The sequence below is a fragment of the Marmota marmota genome, unplaced genomic scaffold, assembly GCF_001458135.2.
Source record: "Marmota marmota marmota unplaced genomic scaffold, marMar, whole genome shotgun sequence".
NCBI classification, from domain to species: domain Eukaryota; kingdom Metazoa; phylum Chordata; class Mammalia; order Rodentia; family Sciuridae; genus Marmota; species Marmota marmota.
The window spans coordinates 11158259-11178506 of record NW_026000211.1 but is presented as its reverse complement, the minus strand read 5'-3'; the positions used below and the strand labels follow the sequence as shown (position 1 = coordinate 11178506).

Here is a 20248-nt window from a genome sequence, read left to right as displayed (position 1 = left end):
TCTCTGTATCTCCAATTCTGAGGAATCTTTGCTCTTAATAGTATTTGAAGTCAGCTTGAGGTCTCTGAACTATTGTTACATTTTATGATCTTTTCTTAGAATTGTTTTAAGGTTTTGCTACTTAGTTTTTTGTTTATTTGTTTTAGGGAGATAGCGGGGATTGAACTCAGGGGCACTCAGCCACTGAGCCACATCCTCAACCCTATTTTGTATTTCATTTAGAGAGACAGGATCTCACTGAGTTGCCTAGTGCTTTGTTGCTGCTGAAGCCAGCTTTGAATTCGCAATCATCCTGCCTCAGTCTCCTGAGCTGCTGGTATTATAGGCATGCACCACCGTGCCTGGCTATTACTTAGTTCTTTACATATAAAATCACTGAACTGATTGGTCATCTCACTACTCATTGCAATTTTTTTTAAAAGATAGATCACAGTTTGTTTTAACTGTCATCTTCCTACTTCAGATATTTAAATGGTTAATATTTTAGCAAATGCTGTAAAACATTCAAATTAATAAAAAGATAAGTCAAATAAGGACTTGAACTGACAGTTGAAGTGAGAGGTAACCATAAACAAACTCATAAAAGGTCTACCACCTAGGATTAAAAGAAGGCCAATGTGTACTATTGACCTTTTGAAAACTATTGGTATTCTTTGTTTCAATAATCCTGGAAGTGGTAACTTCTAGAAATGTTTGAAAATGATTAAAATGAAGGAAATTTTTTAAGCACAATGGAGTTTGTTTTAGTACATCTGAGGCAGTGAGATAATGAAAGAAAAAAAAAAAGAAGAGTTGACTCACAGCAGGAACAACAATAGAAATACACCTCCATAAATTGTCAGTACAATAGAATACAATGAAGCTAAAAAAATTATAATTTTGAAGACTAATATAGCCTTAAAATATACTACTTTATATTTTTTGAAAAGGGTAGAATACCCACTTTAATGAGTACAAGGTATAGGATTACATAATAATGCATATATTTAAAACAATGAGTAGAAAGAATAAAAATGAAAACATCTTGTTTTTCTAGAACTACCAGTACTATTATTTTTTTCTTTGGAAAAAAAATCTAACTTTATGTTTGTTACAGTTAATAAAAATTAGTGCGATGGTGCATATCTGTAATCTTGAGGCAGAAGGATCACAAGTTCAAAGCCAACCTCAGCAACTTAGTGAGACCCTTAGCAACATAGCAAGACCCTGTCTCTAAAAATAAAAACAATAAAATAAAAAGAGCTGTGGATATAGCTAAGTGGTAAACACCCACGGCTCAGTCCCTAGTACCAATAAATAAATAAAATAAATAGTGAATGAATGAATGTACGTATGTAAAAATTAGAAGAAAGTCTGGAAGAAAGTTAAAGAGTGAACAAGCCAGAAGATAATTCTCAGCAGCTCCATTCAGTGCTCTGTGTGCTGTTGGTTATTCTGAAATCTAATTCCTGTGCTATTTGGTAATCTATTCAGATTTTTCCAAGTTGCGTAGTTCTTTATGATACTTAGGTCATTTTCAAATGCTACTTTGCTGGTAAAATTATCTGCCTATTAATTTACAAAATATGTCTTCAAGAGAAGGGCTGAACAAAGTACTTACTGAAAATGTGTTTACTAGTGGGAATTTGGAAATTTTATTTTAAAGTGACTTACGTTAGTTTCTCATAATATTGTTAGGAAAGAAGCAAGATCTCTGTCAAAGATTAGGTATAGATTTTTCAGATCAAGTTGGGATGATAACTCAGTTGCCTTCCCTTGTTCTATGCAGATTTCCTTGGATGTACCATTTAGAGAATAACACCATGTAACCCTACTCTCCCACCTTCTTCAGGTTATTAAATATTTCCCTTTTCAACACAATTCTGAATACCAATTACTTCAATTTTTCTCGTTGTTGAAAAAAGAAAAACACTCTGCTTCTAAGCATTCTGTTTAAGTATTTTTTCCTTTATTGGAATCTAGTACTTTGGAATCGTGTCCTGTGATGATATAACATCTGCATAAAAGATAATAATTGCTAAGGTGTATTTATTTATTCTTATCATCATAAGACATGGTGGTGTGTGGCTTTTCCTCCAGGGCCTGGAAAATGAGGCTAGTGAGGAACCTTTAGATGAAGGTGCCAGTGGGATTAATGAACATACCAGTTTTGCTGTCAACAAACTCCGAGAACTAAATGAGAAACTTGAATATAAAAGGCAAGCTCTAAATTCTATTCAAAGTGCACCAAAACCTGACAAGAAGGTAACTCTTTTTTGCTTTCAAGATTGTCTCTGAGTTTCTATTTGTTTAATTTGATAAGTATTAGTTTTCATTCTATGTTGAAAAGTGTCAATTTCTTTAAAAAAGAATTTTAACTATGAGCAAATTCCATTTTTGTTTGTATTATTTTGGTTTTGCTTCTAGGATAGAATTAGAAAAGCATTTGTTTTTAGTCTTTTCTGATTTGGAGTTTTTTCTGAGTCATCTGCTGTGACCAGTTGCTTACAGTTGACTCTGCTTTGCCAACAGTACCTTTGGGGGGAAAAGGCTTAAGCTTTCTCTTGTGCTGAAGTCATTTCTGGAAGTAAGTTAAATACTCAAGGACAAATTTTGGGGGAAAAATTTTTTTTTCCTACTGACACAAGAATAGAAAATCTCACAGAATTGTGAAGACAAATAAGTTGCTTTTCTAAAAGCAAGAAAATTTGAAAGTTTAAAAATGTAAATAGTATTTTGCTAGTTGGCATTTCTCAGACTAAGCTGTGTTGCAGCTTTTTGCTTTGTCTTTATGCCTCTTTGGAGTCTAACAAGGAGTTTTTTTCTCACAGGATATGGCTTATGTTCTTTGGTCAGCCAAATGGGTCTCCTCTGGCAGTTCCTGAATGTGTGTGTGAGGGTTTCAAACTGGCCAACAGAGCAACTTTGAATAAAACAATTTAAGTGGATCACTTTGGGTTTTCTTCTTTAGCACTTCTTTAGTACTTAGTACTTCTTTTGTGGAGATTCAAATGCTTTTGTAATAAGAGAATATTCCTGAAATAAAATGTAAGGAAACAATGTGTTCTGTGCCTATTCACAATCTATATAATCAAAATATCTATTTGTCTATTATCTAGTTAAACCAGTGAGTTTTCCTTAAAAAAGAAGAAGAAAAAAAAAACAAAAAGAAAGTTCTGCAAAGGTGTATAAACTCTGTTAGTAATGATTTTTTAAAAATTATATGGGAGTCAAGTGTAGTGGCTCACACCTATAATTCCTCAGGAGGCTGAGGCAGGAGTATCACAGGTTTTAAGCTAGCCTAGGCAATTTAGCAAGACCTTGTTTCAAAATAAAATATAAAATGGGCTGGGGATATAGCTCAGTGATAGAGTGTCCATAGGTTTAATTCCAAGTAGTGAAAATAAATTTTATCAGGCAAAAGAAAGTTTAGTATGAAAGACACTTTAGTAATCATTAAAGATTTTCTGAGAAAAAAAAAATTCAGCTTTCCTGGGTTGTTATAAGAGAGGTTTATTTCCCCCCTTAAATAGAATCATTCCCCCCAGTTGGTACATATAGAACTTGTAAAGCCCTGCAGTTTTCCCACTGATAGAAACATCTTTGAGATAATAAGTAGAATTAGCTGACACGGTAAATGATCAGTATCTGCAATATGGTGTGTTCTTTAAGAACAGTTGTCTTTCTTATTCTGGATTCATCTCATTATAAATTAAAATGTATTTTGAGGGAGCAGTATGAAAGATGAACTAGAAAAATCTTCATTATTTTCTGTTTGGTTCATCATTTCATTCAAAGTTATTCTTTAGCTATTCTTACATGAATCTCTAATAATCATGGAGTAAACATTCTGAGCTGTAATTACATGAAGGAATTCTCAAGAGATTGGAGCGATTCACTGTTATTATGGGTTAATTTGAACACTAATCTTATGATCATAGCAAAGATAGTCCACATTTCCTGTTAAATCCAATTGTCCACAGGCTGCTTCAGGGAGCACTTTGCTTTCCAGCAGTTTTGTGCTGGGCATAGAGGGCTGCATGGATGTAAGGCAATTGGTACTTTTCCCCAGAAGGACACATTGTGTTCCTTCTATGTCCTTCATTCACATTGGTAAAAAATAAAATATCTGATAATTGACTTTTTAAAGCTTAAGGTTGATATTGAAAAGGTTTTAGTAACCTAGCAATGAACACACACACCCCACAAAAATCTTGTGCTAGAAAGACTTTTGTGGACTAACTGTCTAATTATGAATGAGACCATTTCCCTATGCATATAATAGTGGTATAGTCTTCTTTCCCTCAAAAAAGAAAGTCAGGAGTTTGCTGACCACTCCTCTTTTCTCGCATCTCTGCACTAACAGTGTCACTGGCTACTGGATGTTTAGTTGGCCTTTTAGCTTGATTTTCTGAAATCCAGTGCCCAGATTTTATTTTGTTTTATTTCTCTAGAGAAATTTTGTGAGACTGGAGCAAACTTTCCAATTCTAGGTCAATATTGGGAGTATATCACTAACGAGGAAGAATCTCAGTAATGGAAATGATGAGTAAATGCATAATGCTGTGCTAGTCACTGTGGAACAAAGCCTGACACCTTCCCTCATCCAGCAGAAGTGCTGTCTAAGAAGTAGTCACAGCCCTTTTTGGTGATAAAAGGGCACAGTCGGGAGGGCTTTCCTTTAGGCCTTCTGAGGAAGGAAAGAAACCTGGGAGACACTGCATATTCATGAGAGTTCCTATGGAGGCAAAGCTGCAGTCCTTAAACTGCAAAGTTACATAACCCTGTAGGTTTTCTCATAAAAGAGATCCAAGATGATGGCAAGCATAAAAATTTTTTAAATATATTTATATTTTAAAGTTGTGGTAAAAATATATGACAGACCTTACTACTTAAGCCATTTTTAAGTGTGCATTTCAGTGGCATTAAGGACATTCATGTTGTTTTACAGCCATCACCGCCATCCATCTGCAGAATTTGTTTCATTGTGAGAAACTTAAACTCTGTATCCCTTAAAGAATAACTCCAATTTCTTCCTCTCCCAGCCCCTGGGGACCACCATTCTACTTTCTGTCTCCATGAATTGAACTATTCTATGTACCTCAGATGACTGGAATCATACTGTATTTATCCTTTATGACTGGCTTATTTTACTTGGCATGATGCCTTTAAGGTTCTTCTATCCTGTAGCATAGGTCAGAATTTTATTCATTTTTAAGTTCATTGCAGGTGAATGCCACATTTTGTTTTTTTAATCCATTCATCCACCAATAAACAGTGGCTTACTTTCACCTTTTTGCTATTGTGAATAATGATGTTATAGACATGAATATATAAATATCTCTTAAGAGATTCTGTTTCCATTTCTTTGGGGGTATACCTAGAAGAGGAATTTCTGGGTATAATAATTCTGTTTTTAATTTTTTGAGGAACCATCATACTATTTTCTATAGCATCTGCACCATTTTACAGTATGCAAGGGTTCTAGTCTTTCCATGTCCTCCAAATACTTGTTATCTTATTCTTTCTGTTCCTCCTCTTTTTCTTCCTCCTCATGAGTGAGAAATTGAATTTTTTTTGGTGGATGGAAACAATACCTTTTATTTTATTTATTTATTTTTATGCAATGCTAAGGATCAAATCCAGTGCCTTACACATGCTAGACAAGCGCTCTACCACTGAGCCACGACCCCAGCCCTCATTGTGCTTTTGATTTGCATTTTCCTACTAATTAGTAATGTTGAGCATGTTTTCATGTGTCTGTTAACCATTTGCGTAATCGTCTTTGGAGCAATGTCTATACAAATCCTTTGCCCATTTTGTAATTGTTTTTATTTATTTATTTAATTGGGGTTTTTTTGGGGGGGGTTGTTTTTTGCTATCTTTGAGTTTTAGGTATTTCCTTTTGTATTCTAGATGTTAAAGCTTAATCAGATGTATGATTTATAAATATTTTCTCCCATTCTATGGTTTGCCGTTTTACTGTGTTGATAGTGTTCTTTGATTCACAGATGTTTTTAATTTTGAGGAAGTCCAAGTTGTCTATTTTTGTTATTGTTGTTGTTGAGTATGCTTTTAGTATCATAGCCAAAAAGTTATAGCCAAATCTAGTATTATGATACTTTCCCCCTATACTTTATTTTGTTTTTATAATTCTATACTACTTAAGCTACTGTCTTTGATCCATCTTCAGGTTTTATGTGATAAGGATCCAATTTCATCTTTTACACATGGATATCCATTTTTCTAGCACCATTTGTTGAAAAAACTGCATCTTTCCCCAATTGAATAGTCTCAGCACTCTTGTTGAAAATCATTTGACTGTATAGGGGAGTGTTTCCTTTGGGGTTCCCTTTTATATTTCATTGGTCCTTAGGTCTGTCTTTATGCCAGTCCTGCGTTGTTTTAAAATCAGAAAGTGTGAATCTTCCAACTTTGTTCTTTTCCAAAATTATTTTGACTATTTGGGGCTCCCTGAATTTTAGGATGGGATGCTTCTATTTCTACAAAAAAAAAATTCATAGAAATAATGATAGGGGTTGCATTGAATGTGTAGATTGCTCTTGATAGTATTGACATCTTAACAATATTAAGTCTTATAATTCATGCACTTGAGATGTCTTTGTAAATATTTGTTGTCTTTAATTTTCTTATCAGTGTTTTATAGTTTTCATCTTTCACTTCCTTGGTTAATTCATCAGTATTTTATTATTTTTGCTGCTATTGTAAATGGAATTGTTTTCTTAATTTCCTTTTTTGATTGTTTATTGTTAGTATATAAAACACACACCTGGTTTTTGTGTGTCAATTTTGTATCCTGACACTTTGCTGAATTGCATAGCTTTTTAAGTGCTTTCGTAACTCTCAGGATGTTTTCCTATGGCAGATTGTTTCCAAGTTGAAGGATGAAATAATTCTAATAGAGAAAGAACGCACAGACCTTCAACTGCACATGGCGAGAACAGACTGGTGGTGTGAGAACCTTGGCCTGTGGAAAGCATCCATCACCAGTGGAGAGGTAGACTTCACTACTTTTGCCCTATATTTATTTTAAAGTTTGACTTTACAAGGCAAAATTTTGTTCTTGAGAATTAAAACTGATGCTAGAAAATCTCTACTCGTTCATTTAGACCATATTTGTCTGCTGTCTTCCTTCCCTCAATATTTTCACTCAGTTTTGCCTGGAGTTAGTAACTATCACAGGCTGCTTGATACAGATCTGATCTTACCCTGCTTTGTATGAAAAGTTGCTCTTGTTCACTAGAATTGCAAGCAACTTTGCTATCAGAGCATGTAATGCCCCTGAGTGACCAGTTTATTTTTCCGATGATGATTGAAATAAAATGGAAAGTACTTTTTGAAACTTAAGAGTTTTAAAAATTTAAGTACATCTGATTGTTCCATCTTGCTGACTTGAATTGCTTAAACCTCAGACATTCTAAGTTCTTTATTAATGAATGTTTTCCCTTTTAATTACCTGACTGTTCTTTGAGAGATATGGGATAACAGTGTGCAGTTACATAAACTAGACTCTAATTTCACTTCGGAGGAAAGATGCTTATAGGCATGACAACTCCCACTGTAACTCAGGTGGAAACCTGGAGACAAAAATCATGTCTACTGTGTACAGATAGCAATATCCTGAGAAGGTAGTGTTATTGTTTTGCTTTGTCATTGTTTCAAATGGCTGTCTTTGTTCTTCTCTGCTATCATATGAGTGACTTGACACTCCTGCTGGGGGAGGGCTTAAAATTCACAATCTTAAGTTCACTTCTAGATAGATGATAAAACAAAGCAGTTTTCCAAGAGCTTCCCTGAAAGAGTTTAACCAAATGCCCTTTGGCACTTGTTGGCACTCCCATTAGCGCAGCTATAGGACAGTATACCTTTTTAGAGGTCAGGGAAGGCCTTGGAATACCATATGAAAAATATATTAGTTGATAATTGCAGATGAAGTTATTATTTGGGGGGAAATCTAGAAACGTGATGGGCTCAAGGGTACATAATGTCAAAGGGTAGTAGAGGAAACCTGTTGAAGGGAAAGAACACAAATTTTGTCACCTCAGCATTGCTTAGAGCTGTATATTTCCAGTATGTCAGATATTCAGGGAGGGAAGGAGGGAGGGATGAAATGGAAATCCCCAAAGGTACTTTGCCCTGGTAATCAGCCATTACACTGGGGTTTGCTGTGGTCCTTGTCACTGACAAGATAAGGGAAATGGAAACAGCGGAGTCACCTGACAGCCAGCAGTCACAAAGCAATCTCACATACAAATGTGTGGAAGATGCATTTACATGGAGCCAGACTGTTGACTTCTGATCCTGGGGGACCCATTCATTAGATGTGTGGTCCTAGGAAAGTCCATAACCCTGTCTTTGCCTCTACTTTCCCGTCCATATGGGTGGGGGGACAGTTTCCCTACCTCACAGGGCAGAGTGGGTTTTTTCAGTAAACTTTGCATCTCTTTCTTTTGCCTTTCTTATTGATTCCTTTTCTCTAATTCAGTTTTTGATACTAATTTAGACAAATGTTCAATGTATTTTCTTATCTATTTGGGTTAAAAATAATAGTGGCCTATTCTGAATTATGATGGCAGGCATGTATACATGTGTGTGAGAATTAAGTTGTAAGATTTCACAATGTAAAATTTCACAAAAACAGCAATCATGGGTTATTGAGTCCTGATATGAACTGAGGAGGCCCTCAAGCCTTCCCTGAAAGAGGCTCTCACTATCTGATAACTCTTTGCTTGCTATGAATGTTTTTTCAGGGAAGTACACTTAAGAGGTTAAGCCTACTGTATATGTTTTATTTTGCTGTATAATAGATTTCTTAGCTTAAAACAGGACCCTTTATCACCTCACACTTCTGTATGTCAGGAATAGGTACAGTATGGATAGTTCTTTGTCCATTGTATCACAAGGCTGAAGTCAAGGCATTGGCCAGACTGAGTCCTTATCTGGGGCCTCTGGGGGTGAAAAAAAAAAAAAAAAAAAAAAAAAAAAAAGAAAGTGTCCAAGATTTTCAGGTTTATTTGCAGAATTCAGTTCCTTGTGGTTGAAGATCGGAGGTCTATTTCCTTTCTGGCCTCCTTCTTGGACTTCCAGACTTTCTGACTTCCTTTTCTGTTATTTGCCAGAAAAAAACTCTCTGCTTTTAAAAGGGCTCATATGATTAGGTTAGAACCACCCAGATAGCTTCTGTCTGAAGATTTGTGCCATATTGCATAACCTAATTGTCAGAATACAATCCATCATGTTCACAGACCCAGGCATTATGCAGGGCACACCAGGGAGAGGGAGGTCTCAGAGGACATTTTAAAACCTTCCTACTACATCCTCTCACCTTGCTTTAGGTTGTTGATTTTGACTTTTTTTTTTTCAAGGTTACAGAAGAGAATGGTGAGCAAATGCCTTGTTACTTTGTCACAGTAAGCCTACAAGAAGTTGGAGGAGTTGAAACTAAAAACTGGACTGTCCCAAGAAGGCTCAGTGAGTTTCAGAATTTACACCGGAAACTCAGTGAGGTATGAATACTCATGAATGCAAGATTCTAGCATTACTGAGCACAAAGAGATTTAAGAGCTCATTCTAGTTTTCACACATTAAGAAAACTGATTAGTCTTTCTCTTTGCTGTTGATACTGGCACAGTGACATTTTCAGCTTGACATTTGGAAATTACTCATAAGTCCAACTCTAGTCTGATCCTTCAAGACAGTTGTCTGATTTTCATTGTAAATTGCCATAGAGCCTCAGAGCTACAAGTGACCAGGGATCACATAGGGCCAGTGGTGTTGAAGCTGCCAGTTGTGACCCTTTAATGAGTAGTGAAACCAATTATGAGTTACAGCAATAGCAGGAGAGTAAAGTATATTGGCTGCCCTCACATTTACTAACAGAGGCACAGCCTCCAGAGCCAGACTGCTCGACTCTGAATCCTAGCTTTACACCAAGAGACTTAAGAAGTGTGGCCTGGGGTTCATCACTCAATCTTTTTATACTCTTCTCATCAGTGAAATAGAAATATTAATAGTTCCTGTTCACCTACCTCACAGGGTTATTGTGAGAACTAAGGGAATAAATGTATACAGAGCATTTAGAAGAACGTGTGGCATATATTAGGCATTATTGTGTTTTATTAATAATAATAGTCGCAGTAATGACCACTGTTTCACTTTTGTTTTATATGTGTGTATAAGATTCACATATGGATGTGTGTATTTTTTATTTTTTAGTTGTAGGTGGACACAATATATTTATTTTTATTTATTTATTTTTATGTGGTGCTGAGAATTGAACCCAGGGCCTCATGCATGCAAGGCAAGTGCTCTACCACTGAGCTACAACCCCAGCCCATGGACAAGTGTATTTTTTTAAAGCAATGCTAGTTTGTTTTTGTTTTTTTTTTTTTTAATATCTTTTAGTTGCCAATGGGCCTTTATTTTATTTATTTATATGTGATGCTGAGAATTGGATCCAGTGCCTCATATATGCTAGGCAAGCAGTCTACCACTGAGCCACAACACCAGCCCCTTATTGTTGCAATGTGGCATGCATTTCCTACTATGGGTTTTAGTCAAAAATGTTTGCATGCCACTAATCTAGGTCAATTTTTATATTTGATAATTTTATATCTGATTCCAGAATTAACTGACTTGTCTGTCATTAGACATGTTCATAGTGAGCAAATTGAGATCATCTTGCTTTTAGTTTATTATTCTCCTACTTTTCCTCAGGCCTTGAATCTTCTCTAACTCTCTTCCTACTGGAGGTAATTGCTGTTTCCCCAGCAATGAAAAGCTCTTCAGTCATTTCTACTTTAATTCAAGTCTATTTTTGTCTTGCACAAAATTAACTACAACTGGAAAAACTCTTGTGGTCACCTCTTAGACTCCTCTTTTGCAAATGAAATATGTCTGTTTCCTTTAACCTTGTCTCCTAAGGTGATTTTTTTAAAACTCTCTTAATCACTAGCTTCTGAATATGAAACTTCTTCAACTGCTTTTTAAAGGATGATATCCCAAACTAAATGCCATACGTATTACAGCATTTCTCAAATTGACTATGGTCACTCCAGCAATCTAGAAAGCAAAATATTTATCTGAATGTAAGAATAAATTCTTCCCAAAATTGTTGAGTAAAATTGATACTACAGAAAATTGCATTGTTTGCCCTGTGGCAAACCTTTGTGAAACCAAAGTTTAGTATCAAGCTAGTTGCTGATAAAAATGGAAGGAGGAAAGGCATTTAGGGGCAATTTTGAAATAAAATGTACTCATAAAATTAAATGTATTTAGGAAACAAAAAATAATTACACTAAAGCATTACAAGAAACAAATTTTGAAAATGCTGTATGTATCCTTTTGTCTCATCATCTTTCCTCATTTGTGGACTGATGGCTGGGCTCTTCTCTTAATCTTGCCATTTCTTACCTTGCAAGATTTCCTGTTGTGAGAATTTTTTCTGTTGGCAGCTGTGACAGGAAGTACCTTTTTGGGTCCTGGTGATTTTATTCTTCCCTTCCAGCTCTCACTGTCTGTTTCATTTCCCTAAAATTTCATAGAACTGTTATAAGGATGAAATAACATTCCACATTTCTAGCACAGTGTCTGATAGAATGTATGACTTAATCCATAACAGGCAATCTATTGTTATTAATTATTAATATATCTTATTATGATTAATGTATTTACTTTCTACAGTTTGACATTGCAGGGCATAATAAAACTACAACCCAAGTTTGCTTTTTCCCCCACCCCCTCTTTTTTTAAACTTGGGTCACTTTGTTTACAAGCATGTTAGAAATACTGCTCTAGTAGGAAAATTTTGTGAACCAGGTTTTCATACCAAGCATAACGTGCTACTGTGCATGTTATTACAACTCCATATTATCAGCCTAGCTTCATGATTTCATGTCTTCTAGGTATTTCTATCTCTGGGGATGAGCTTTAACTTTTTCCATCAAATGCACTATTCGTCCAGATACTTTAAGTCCAGTTACAGTGGATAGATTTTCAAGATCTTAAATCTCAGAGGCACAAGTATAGGAGGAAGATATTTGTTTTGTTCTAATTATCTAAATCTTTTAAAAGGTTAAGATATAATTTTAAAACACTAACATTTAATTTTTCTCCTACAGTGTGTCCCTTCTATTAAAAAAGTCCAGTTGCCTTCTCTTAGCAAGCTGCCTTTCAAATCTATAGATCACAAGTTTATGGAAAAGTCAAAGAATCAATTAAATAAGTTTTTACAGGTAAGCAAGTGAAAAGTTTTAGATATGAAAAGGAAAATGAGTTATTTGGAGTTAAGTAATCATTGTCCTGAAAGCTTGCTAGTTTGATTTTTGTTCTCACCAGCTGTGCCAAACTTACTGTCAGGAGCTGCCAGCTTTTTTTGCATTGCTTATCCCCACCAAAGGAAACTTACTACTGTCCTGACTTTAAGCAATAGTTATCATTATTTTTGAACTTGATGTAAGTGAAAATATACAGTGCACATTCCTTTGTGTCTTTTTCATTCAACATTATATTCATGAGATTCATGCAAGTGTTGTTTTAGTTGTAGATCATTTTCATTACTGCATAGATTTTTCTTTGTGTGAACACACTACACTCTATCTGTTCTATTGATGATGGGTATTTAGAATTTGAGGCTTTTACAGGGTGGCTTTTTCTAGTGCATGTTGTTTGGAGAATATATGTTAATACCTAAGGATTGTAATTTTTCAATGTGAGTGTAGACTCACCAGTAACATGTAAGGGTTCTCATTGCTTCACATCCTCATTAACACTTATTTTCTGTCTTTTACTTCTTAGCTGGTGGTTCATTGCAGTTTTAATTATTCATTTATTTTTTGGTGGTGATGGGGTGTTTTTCCCTTGGCCCCAGTTTCATAATATTGAGCCCTCTCAGAAGTGGTTATTCTAGGTGGATTTATAGGATGTGTCAGGTCATTTGCCATCTGAACAGATTGTAAGCCTCATGGACTAATCCCTCTGAGATTAAAAAAACCTCATCACTGTCCCAGTTGCTGTTATCAGAAGCATACTTTGCTCCACAGTGTTCCATCTCCTCTGGTAGTGACCATCATAAATGGTAATAGTTCATTGGCTTATTCACTCTTAAATTCTATACTTTGAATGATAGACACATTTTTGTCATTACATTGATGATCTTACTGTCTTATCGTATTTGTACATAAACATACTCAATTTATGTTCTGCCCTCATCTCCCCTAGGTCAGATATGTACGTTCAGAACTCTAGATAATTTCCAGCTTAAGGTCCAATAAAAACAGTTATGTAATTATGTAAACAAGCATTGTTTCAAAGGTGGTGGATCACAGTGAAATGAAACTGTTGCTGGCAGGCAGGGCCACCATGGAATTCAGAAGTTCCTTTTTCAGCAGACGTACAAAGTCTGAACATAGCCATGAAAGGTTGTGTAATGGTATTCATGAATAACTTGCAAACATTTAAGTTACCTAAACACAGATGAGTGAATGTTATCTTTCAAAGGCAGTGGCCCCTTAGATCTATGAGTTGTTTGTAAAGTAGAAATTTTTTGTTGCTCAAAGTGGTACAGAGTTGAGTGAGTTCCATCATCTGCACAGTATTTCCTACAGGCAGTGATTAGGGAATTCACCCTGGTGAGGATTATTTGCTATTAATATCACTGAGAATAGATCTTATATATAGTTCATTGTGGAGAGAAGGGGTTAAGTTCAGAATTATGATGAAAGTAAATTCATGACACAATCAATTTTAACCTAAGTGTCCCTCACTTTTAATTTCCTTTCCTATGTCTGAGTTGCTACTGCACATATCCATGCCAGTCTTCTGCAGAGTATGTGTTTGCCTTACTTGTAGTAGCTCCCAGCAGCACAGATCATTTCTTATCTAGAGTAATTAATCCTCTTTCTTCTGCAGAAGCTACTTTCAGATGAAAGACTGTGTCAGAGCGAAGCACTTTATGCCTTTTTGAGCCCTTCTCCTGACTACCTCAAGGTCATTGATGTGCAGGGGAAAAAAAACTCTTTTTCATTATCCTCATTTTTGGAAAAACTTCCCCGTGACTTCTTCTCCCATCAGGAGGTGAGTGCTCCAAAGGCTACCACTTTTGTAGCATGTTTAAGTAGATATTTTTTTGAAGGCTGTTTGAAGTAACAGAATCTTAGCAAATGCATATTACTAAGGAAGGGAAAGAACAAATGCGTCCATCTTCAGTTATTATCTCTGTTATATTTTGGGTCATCTGCTTGTCTTCCCCTATTAATCACCTGGATAAGTTAAGATGCATAAATAAAATGATTACTAAACAAGGTGAATAAGTGAACTGTGGATGAGAAGTTCCATAGGAGACAATCCCTGGGGATGGGGAAGCAGATTGAAGACCGTCATTATGGAGTAGTTGGACCAGTACTGAAGGTTCAGAGGAAGGATGTGTTTGTGGGATGGTCAGTAGGTCATTGGACTAGACTGGAGGGTTTCTGTGGTGCTCTAATGGAAGAGAAGGCAGGGTTCATGTCAGGCTAAGGAGTTTAAACTATCTCCAGGAAATAGAGAGCTGTGGAATATTTTGAAGCAAGATGAATATGTCAGCAATATGTATGAGTAATGGAATGAATAGAAAGAAACTGTAGACATGTTCAGTCTCATATTCTAGATGTCAGGCTCTTGACTCATGTGTAGGTCACTGAGGCCCCTTGTTTGACTCTGTAGCAAATTGCATAAAACCATCTCTGAAATTTTGCTGCTTCTTAGTCCATTGGCAAATGCCATGCCTCTTCACCAGGATTGGCTTAATGGGTTTGCATAGAGGAACTGGCCATGAAAATGTGCACATGGCTTTACCACCTTGTGAGCCAGGAGATCCCTATGTGTCCCATAGAACATATCCACACCTCTGTTCAGGTCTATGGACCTGCCTCCCTCCCCAGCTACTGTCCCACCTCTTTCCTTCATCTGTCTAGACTTGGCTAGTTTACCTCCGTTACCTCCCTTTTATGCCAGAACCTCTTAGAATGGCTTAAGCACTCTGAAGGTACTATCTGAAGGGGTCAGTAGCTTCCTCTACTGTTCACCTTCCTCCCACATCTTTGAAGCATTCGATGTTGCTGGAATTCTGCCAAGCTGTTTTTAGAGAACTCCTCCTTCTTCCAGAAATTCTCCTCAGTCTTTTCCTCTGTTCTCCTGATGTGGTCCAAAGTCCTGTCGGCTGCTTGGTTCCACGACTTGGGCTTTTTCCTCCGTGCAGACGAGAATGGCTTCCTCGGCTGTCCTCACACTGGCTGGTGTTTGAATGTCTGTAATAATACTTCATCCAATCTGGTGAAAATAGCTGCCTGTGTATGTATCAGTCTCTCCAGGTGGCTGTTGGCCAAGAAAAGTCTGGATCCACATTGCATTCATTTTCACTAGCCTGGTGCCTGACATAAGAAATTTTGAACTGAAACTTGCTGACATGCAGATCAGAAAATGAGAATAGCTGAAGTACAGAATAAAAGCTTGAAGCAGAGCTTTAAAAAATAACTGCATTACTTTAAAATTCACGTATTTTAAAAAAAGCAGTGAATGTAAAATTATTTGTTAAACTTTACTTTTAAAACTCAAAATGGTTTTATTTTTAGAAAACTCTAAATTGCCTATGCACTGATTATTAATACCATTGAATGTTTTTTTAATTAGCTTATTTTAAACTTTGAATTAGGCTTTGGAATCTTACATTTCCCTGAGGTCAGACAGATTTTTGTCCTCCACATTGAAAAATAGATAGATTTTTGTATAAAAGTTGAGGGATTTTATGAAGCTAAAACATGAGCAAATAGTTTGGAATTTATATTTGAAGAACAACAACAACTCTGTAATTTTCTTGGATAAGTGACTTGCTTCCTGTGGCTTTGCTGTACCCCTAGGAGGAGACGGAGGAGGACAGTGACCTGTCAGATTATGGTGATGATGTGGATGGGAAGAAAGATTCCTTGGCTGAACCATGTTTCATGTTAATTGGGGAGATTTTTGAACTTCGAGGAAGTAAGCCTCTTTGTTATTATTTAGTATTATTTACTGATTAAGTGGGACTAATTTAATGTCTCCTTATTTCTGAAGTACGATTGATATGTATTTATATTCATGTATTTATTGCCATATTACTAAAAATTATACAAAAACTATTTTGCATAGAAGAATAATACACAATCTTGGCTAAAGGTGCAGTTTTGATGCTAGTATAGCATGTGGCCAGGGACCTATTTTTTGGACCTATTTTTTGGCCTCCTTTCTTCCTTTAGAGCAGTAATTCTCAATGTAGGGAGTGGAGACATTTGGTGATGTCTGGAGACATTTTTGGTTGTCACAACTTATGGTGGGGAGTACTGCTGGCGTCTGGTGTGTAGAGGTCAGGGATGTTCCTGAATATCCTACAGTGCACAGGACAGCACCCCCAACAGAGTTAGCCTGTCCATAATGACTAATGCTGAGGCTGAGAAATCCCACCCTAGTGATTCTGAAGGAGATATACTTAGAAGACACAAGGGCTCTATATACTCAGATTAGCATCTTTTCCCTGGGAGCAAAGTTGGTCCTTCATTTGTTCCTAAACATGTCACTTAAAAATTCTTAGCAAATGAAAAAGCTCTGTTATAAATTTGAATACATCATGTGTCTTTTAATCCTTAGCATCTACAATGTCTTATCCATAATAGATAATCAGTAAAAATGCCCAGATGCATGCACTAATGAGTAAATAGGCAAGAAAATTTTAAGTGCCAGAATTATCTTTGATCATTGGACTTTTTCTTCTCCTAAGTCTAAGCTAAGAAGATATATAATTTTAATCACTCTCCCTTTGAGTGCATTTAGAGAAACAAAAATGTAGAGATTCTGCCTTCAGTGAATTTACACTAACAGGAATCCAAAAATGTAATTTACATTAAGCAATAGATGAAATTTATTTCTATATTAAAGGCAGAGATTTATATGTAAAGAGGTTCATTTTAGCATAATTTAATTAACAAAAATTAGAACTAAGATAACTTTAGAGGTGGGGGATGGACAAGGTAGTTACTTAAGAAATATCCAGGGCAGGGGTTGTGGCTCGGTGGTAGAGTGCTTGTTCAGCACACGAGAGGCACTGGGTTCAATCCTCAGCATCACCTAAAAATAAATAAATAAAATAAAGGTATTGTGTCCATCTTCAATTAAAAATATATTTTTTAAAAAGAGAAATATCCATGAGATAGAATATCATTTGGGCATTAAAAATTTCTTCAAATAAACTGTCTATAGTCTTTCCATATTTTAGATACTTTTAAGGTTACATTGATGTTTATCATAATGTATCTATAGAAAAAGAGATGTACACTGATGTTTAACTTGATTCAGTATAGAAAAAAAATAGTGCTCAATCTAAAGTCTAACTCTCCCTCATTGAAATCTGCATATGAAGTCATGAATCCTCCCAGTTTCCCATTGTGGGTATAAAAATGAGGACACACTATACAAGCCATTGTTGGTGTGTTCTTTTTGATAGGCGCAGAGAGATTAGTAGGGCTCAAAATGCTCTTTGTATCCTGCACACTCTCCATCAAATGCCTGCTCAGAAGTACATTTGTTTTTGCTAGTGACATTTCAGAGGGGAATAAATAGAACATCCTTTATAATGAGGTGTGATATATTTGCCATCAGCAAAATCCTTGTGCTGCTGCAGCTGCCTCTGTAGCTTTGAACAAATGAAACCTTGAAAGGAGACATGGACTGTTTTGTTATGGGGGTGGTTGGGGACTGGAGAAGGATAAGAAATAATAGTAGACAAAGAGAATATCAGTGATGAGAGAGAATATTTAGCAAAACCAGTTTTGGTTCCTGCTCTTGTTCAGTATACAAAAAGGAGCCAGTAATACAGCCTTTTCTATAGCCACTCTGCAGTCAGGCATTCCTTCTAGAGCTGCACTGTGCTCACACCCTCTGGGTAGAGCTACCTCTTTTCTGCCCTAGAAAGGCAGCCTGAAGTTATCATCTCTGACAGAAATGCTCATCCCAGCCTGAATGCCACCCTAACTTGAACAAGTCTACATGCTTGGTAGCCTTCCAGCAAATTCCATGAAGAAGCTTAAGGCATTTCTGAGACCTGGTTCTGACTCTCATACTTGACTTTTTCCTAGAGGATTAATACTACTTTAACTGGACATTTAGAGCCATTCAAAAAAAATTTGAAAGGACTTCAGAATGTTTTAGTCTAGAGGCAGGTCTGTATTTACTCGTGTGGCTGCCCTTGTGCAAAGGCATGTGTGATTTAGTCCTTTAGGTTTTCTTGCTGGGTACAGGAGGCCTGTACTTGTGGCTTCATTATAGCCAAGTCTGAATTTCTCATTTCCTCATGTGTCAGTAGCCAAACATCACAGTAGCTGGAGGTAAACATACAAATGAAAAATGTAGTTTATATTCCAATTGGTGGGTGTAATATATTCTCATAATATTTTTCTTCACCTATAAAATATATCTCTATGTTAATAAGAAAAGTTTAGGCCCTTCACATACAAAAAAAAAAAAACACCTCAGAGCAAGTAAGAAAAGTGAACACTAATTCTTTCCTTCTTTAGATGGAAAAAATGAGGTTCAGAAGGTTCAGAAAAGGGGATATATACTCAGCTGCTCTCAGAGGCAGCACAGGAGATTGCAGAATCCCCATCCCATTCAGGATCCTCACTCTTTACAGTTCACAATTCTTCCCCCAAACACGTAAAATATGTAAAATACACAATATACAAACTACTACTCAAATGCGAGCAGTTCGAACTGTCACTTCATTAATATTTCACAATATTTGTCAACATTTTACTACAGATGTTTCTCATTCAGAGCCATGTATTAGCAAATTTTGTTCAGCTATCCAGTCAGAAATCTGCAGTAGAAATCACACTGTCTGCTAAGGAACAGGCATTGTTGCCAGTATTCATAAACACAGGAAGTAAAGTACTGTTTGTCCCTGCTAACCTAGCTCTTCTGAAGCCATCGAGAGCTACAAAAACTCTTAGGTTTCTTCTCATTAGGTGCTTAGTGAGCAGAAGTTTGGTTAGCTAGATCCAAATTCTGCAGAAAGCATAGTATCAGGTCTACAGTTGAATTAAGTGGTAAGATTTTATGCTTTGTACAGCTATGAAAATGTCTTAATTGTGATATCCTATGATGAGTTTTCCTTTGATTTATATTTTAGTGTTTAAATGGGTGAGAAGAACATTAATTGCTCTCGTTCAGGTCACTTTTGGAAGAACCATCAACAAGTGAGTGTTACAAAATTAACACTTGAATCTATGCCCTACTGAATAGTCCAAGTACTGTATAGTATAGTACCCACCTGATGATTTAACTATAAGTATCTTTCTCTTACTTTATGTTTCTGATATGATTCTAAAATTGGATAGGGAAGAAAATATCTGAATTTCTCTTGCAGAAAGCATGGTGAATTTGATGATAAAAGCTTGAGTTAGTATCAGTATTCTGACTGACAGTGGTCAGAGGATTGGGTTCTACAGAGCTCCTTTTTGATCAAGATGACTAGTTACTGTCATATAATAGGAATTAGACCGAGGTTTAGACACTAAGGCATAATGAAAGTAGGATGGGCATTATATGGCAAATATTTTCTTAGAGGGAAATAAAACTGTGTATTAACTTTTTTAGAGTTAAGGTAGCATTAACATGTCAGTCCTTCTTGTTAACATCTATTATCCATGGTGGGGGTATATGGGTCTATCTAGGCCATATGTAAATTCTAATCTAAGTTACATTATCCACATACATATGTATGTATACATACTTACATATATGTTTACATCTTTCTAAACTTCATAAAAAATGATCCACATTTTGGCCACTTATTTATGAAAACCCTGAGTCTGTTACTAAAAACTCATTATCAATAATATTAGTTTCTAGGAAATTATTGGAATTTTTAGTAACTGCAAAATCATGCAGTCACTAGAAGTCAAATTGAAATTATTAGGTAGGTTCAGTTCTGAAGGGGGGTCTCAAAGATTAGTCTAACTCCTCATTTTATCAGTGAGGAAACAGAATCTAAGAAATCATGTGAGTTATATGAGATTACCAGACTGGTCAGCAAACCCAACTTGGCCTCCTGGCCTGTGCCTGCTCACTCAGCTATGTCTCAAGAGCCTTTGGGCCTGAAATTTGGAACTGCTATTATAAAAATCTTTTAAATAGTAATTCCATATCCAAAACTCTTCAGGAGATAAGCATTATGACTTCCTGC

The 20248-nt window shown here is 36.0% G+C and overlaps 1 protein-coding gene across 5 annotated transcripts in view; it reads left to right on the top strand.

Moving 5' to 3' along the window:
- The window catches only part of Snx25 (sorting nexin 25), a 130448-nt gene that overhangs the window by 105545 nt on the left and 4655 nt on the right, over positions 1-20248 (top strand). For 4 of the 5 annotated variants that reach the window (XM_015486148.2, XM_048791887.1, XM_015486147.2 and 1 more), the window contains 7 exons: positions 2080-2244; positions 6866-6997; positions 9366-9506; positions 12120-12233; positions 13909-14073; positions 15894-16011; positions 19193-19259. In XM_015486148.2, coding sequence (XP_015341634.2) covers positions 2080-2244; positions 6866-6997; positions 9366-9506; positions 12120-12233; positions 13909-14073; positions 15894-16011; positions 19193-19259 — 902 coding nt within the window. The remainder of the gene's footprint in view (positions 1-2079; positions 2245-6865; positions 6998-9365; positions 9507-12119; positions 12234-13908; positions 14074-15893; positions 16012-19192; positions 19260-20248) is intronic. The other variant, XR_007343372.1, reaches the window with a different exon arrangement.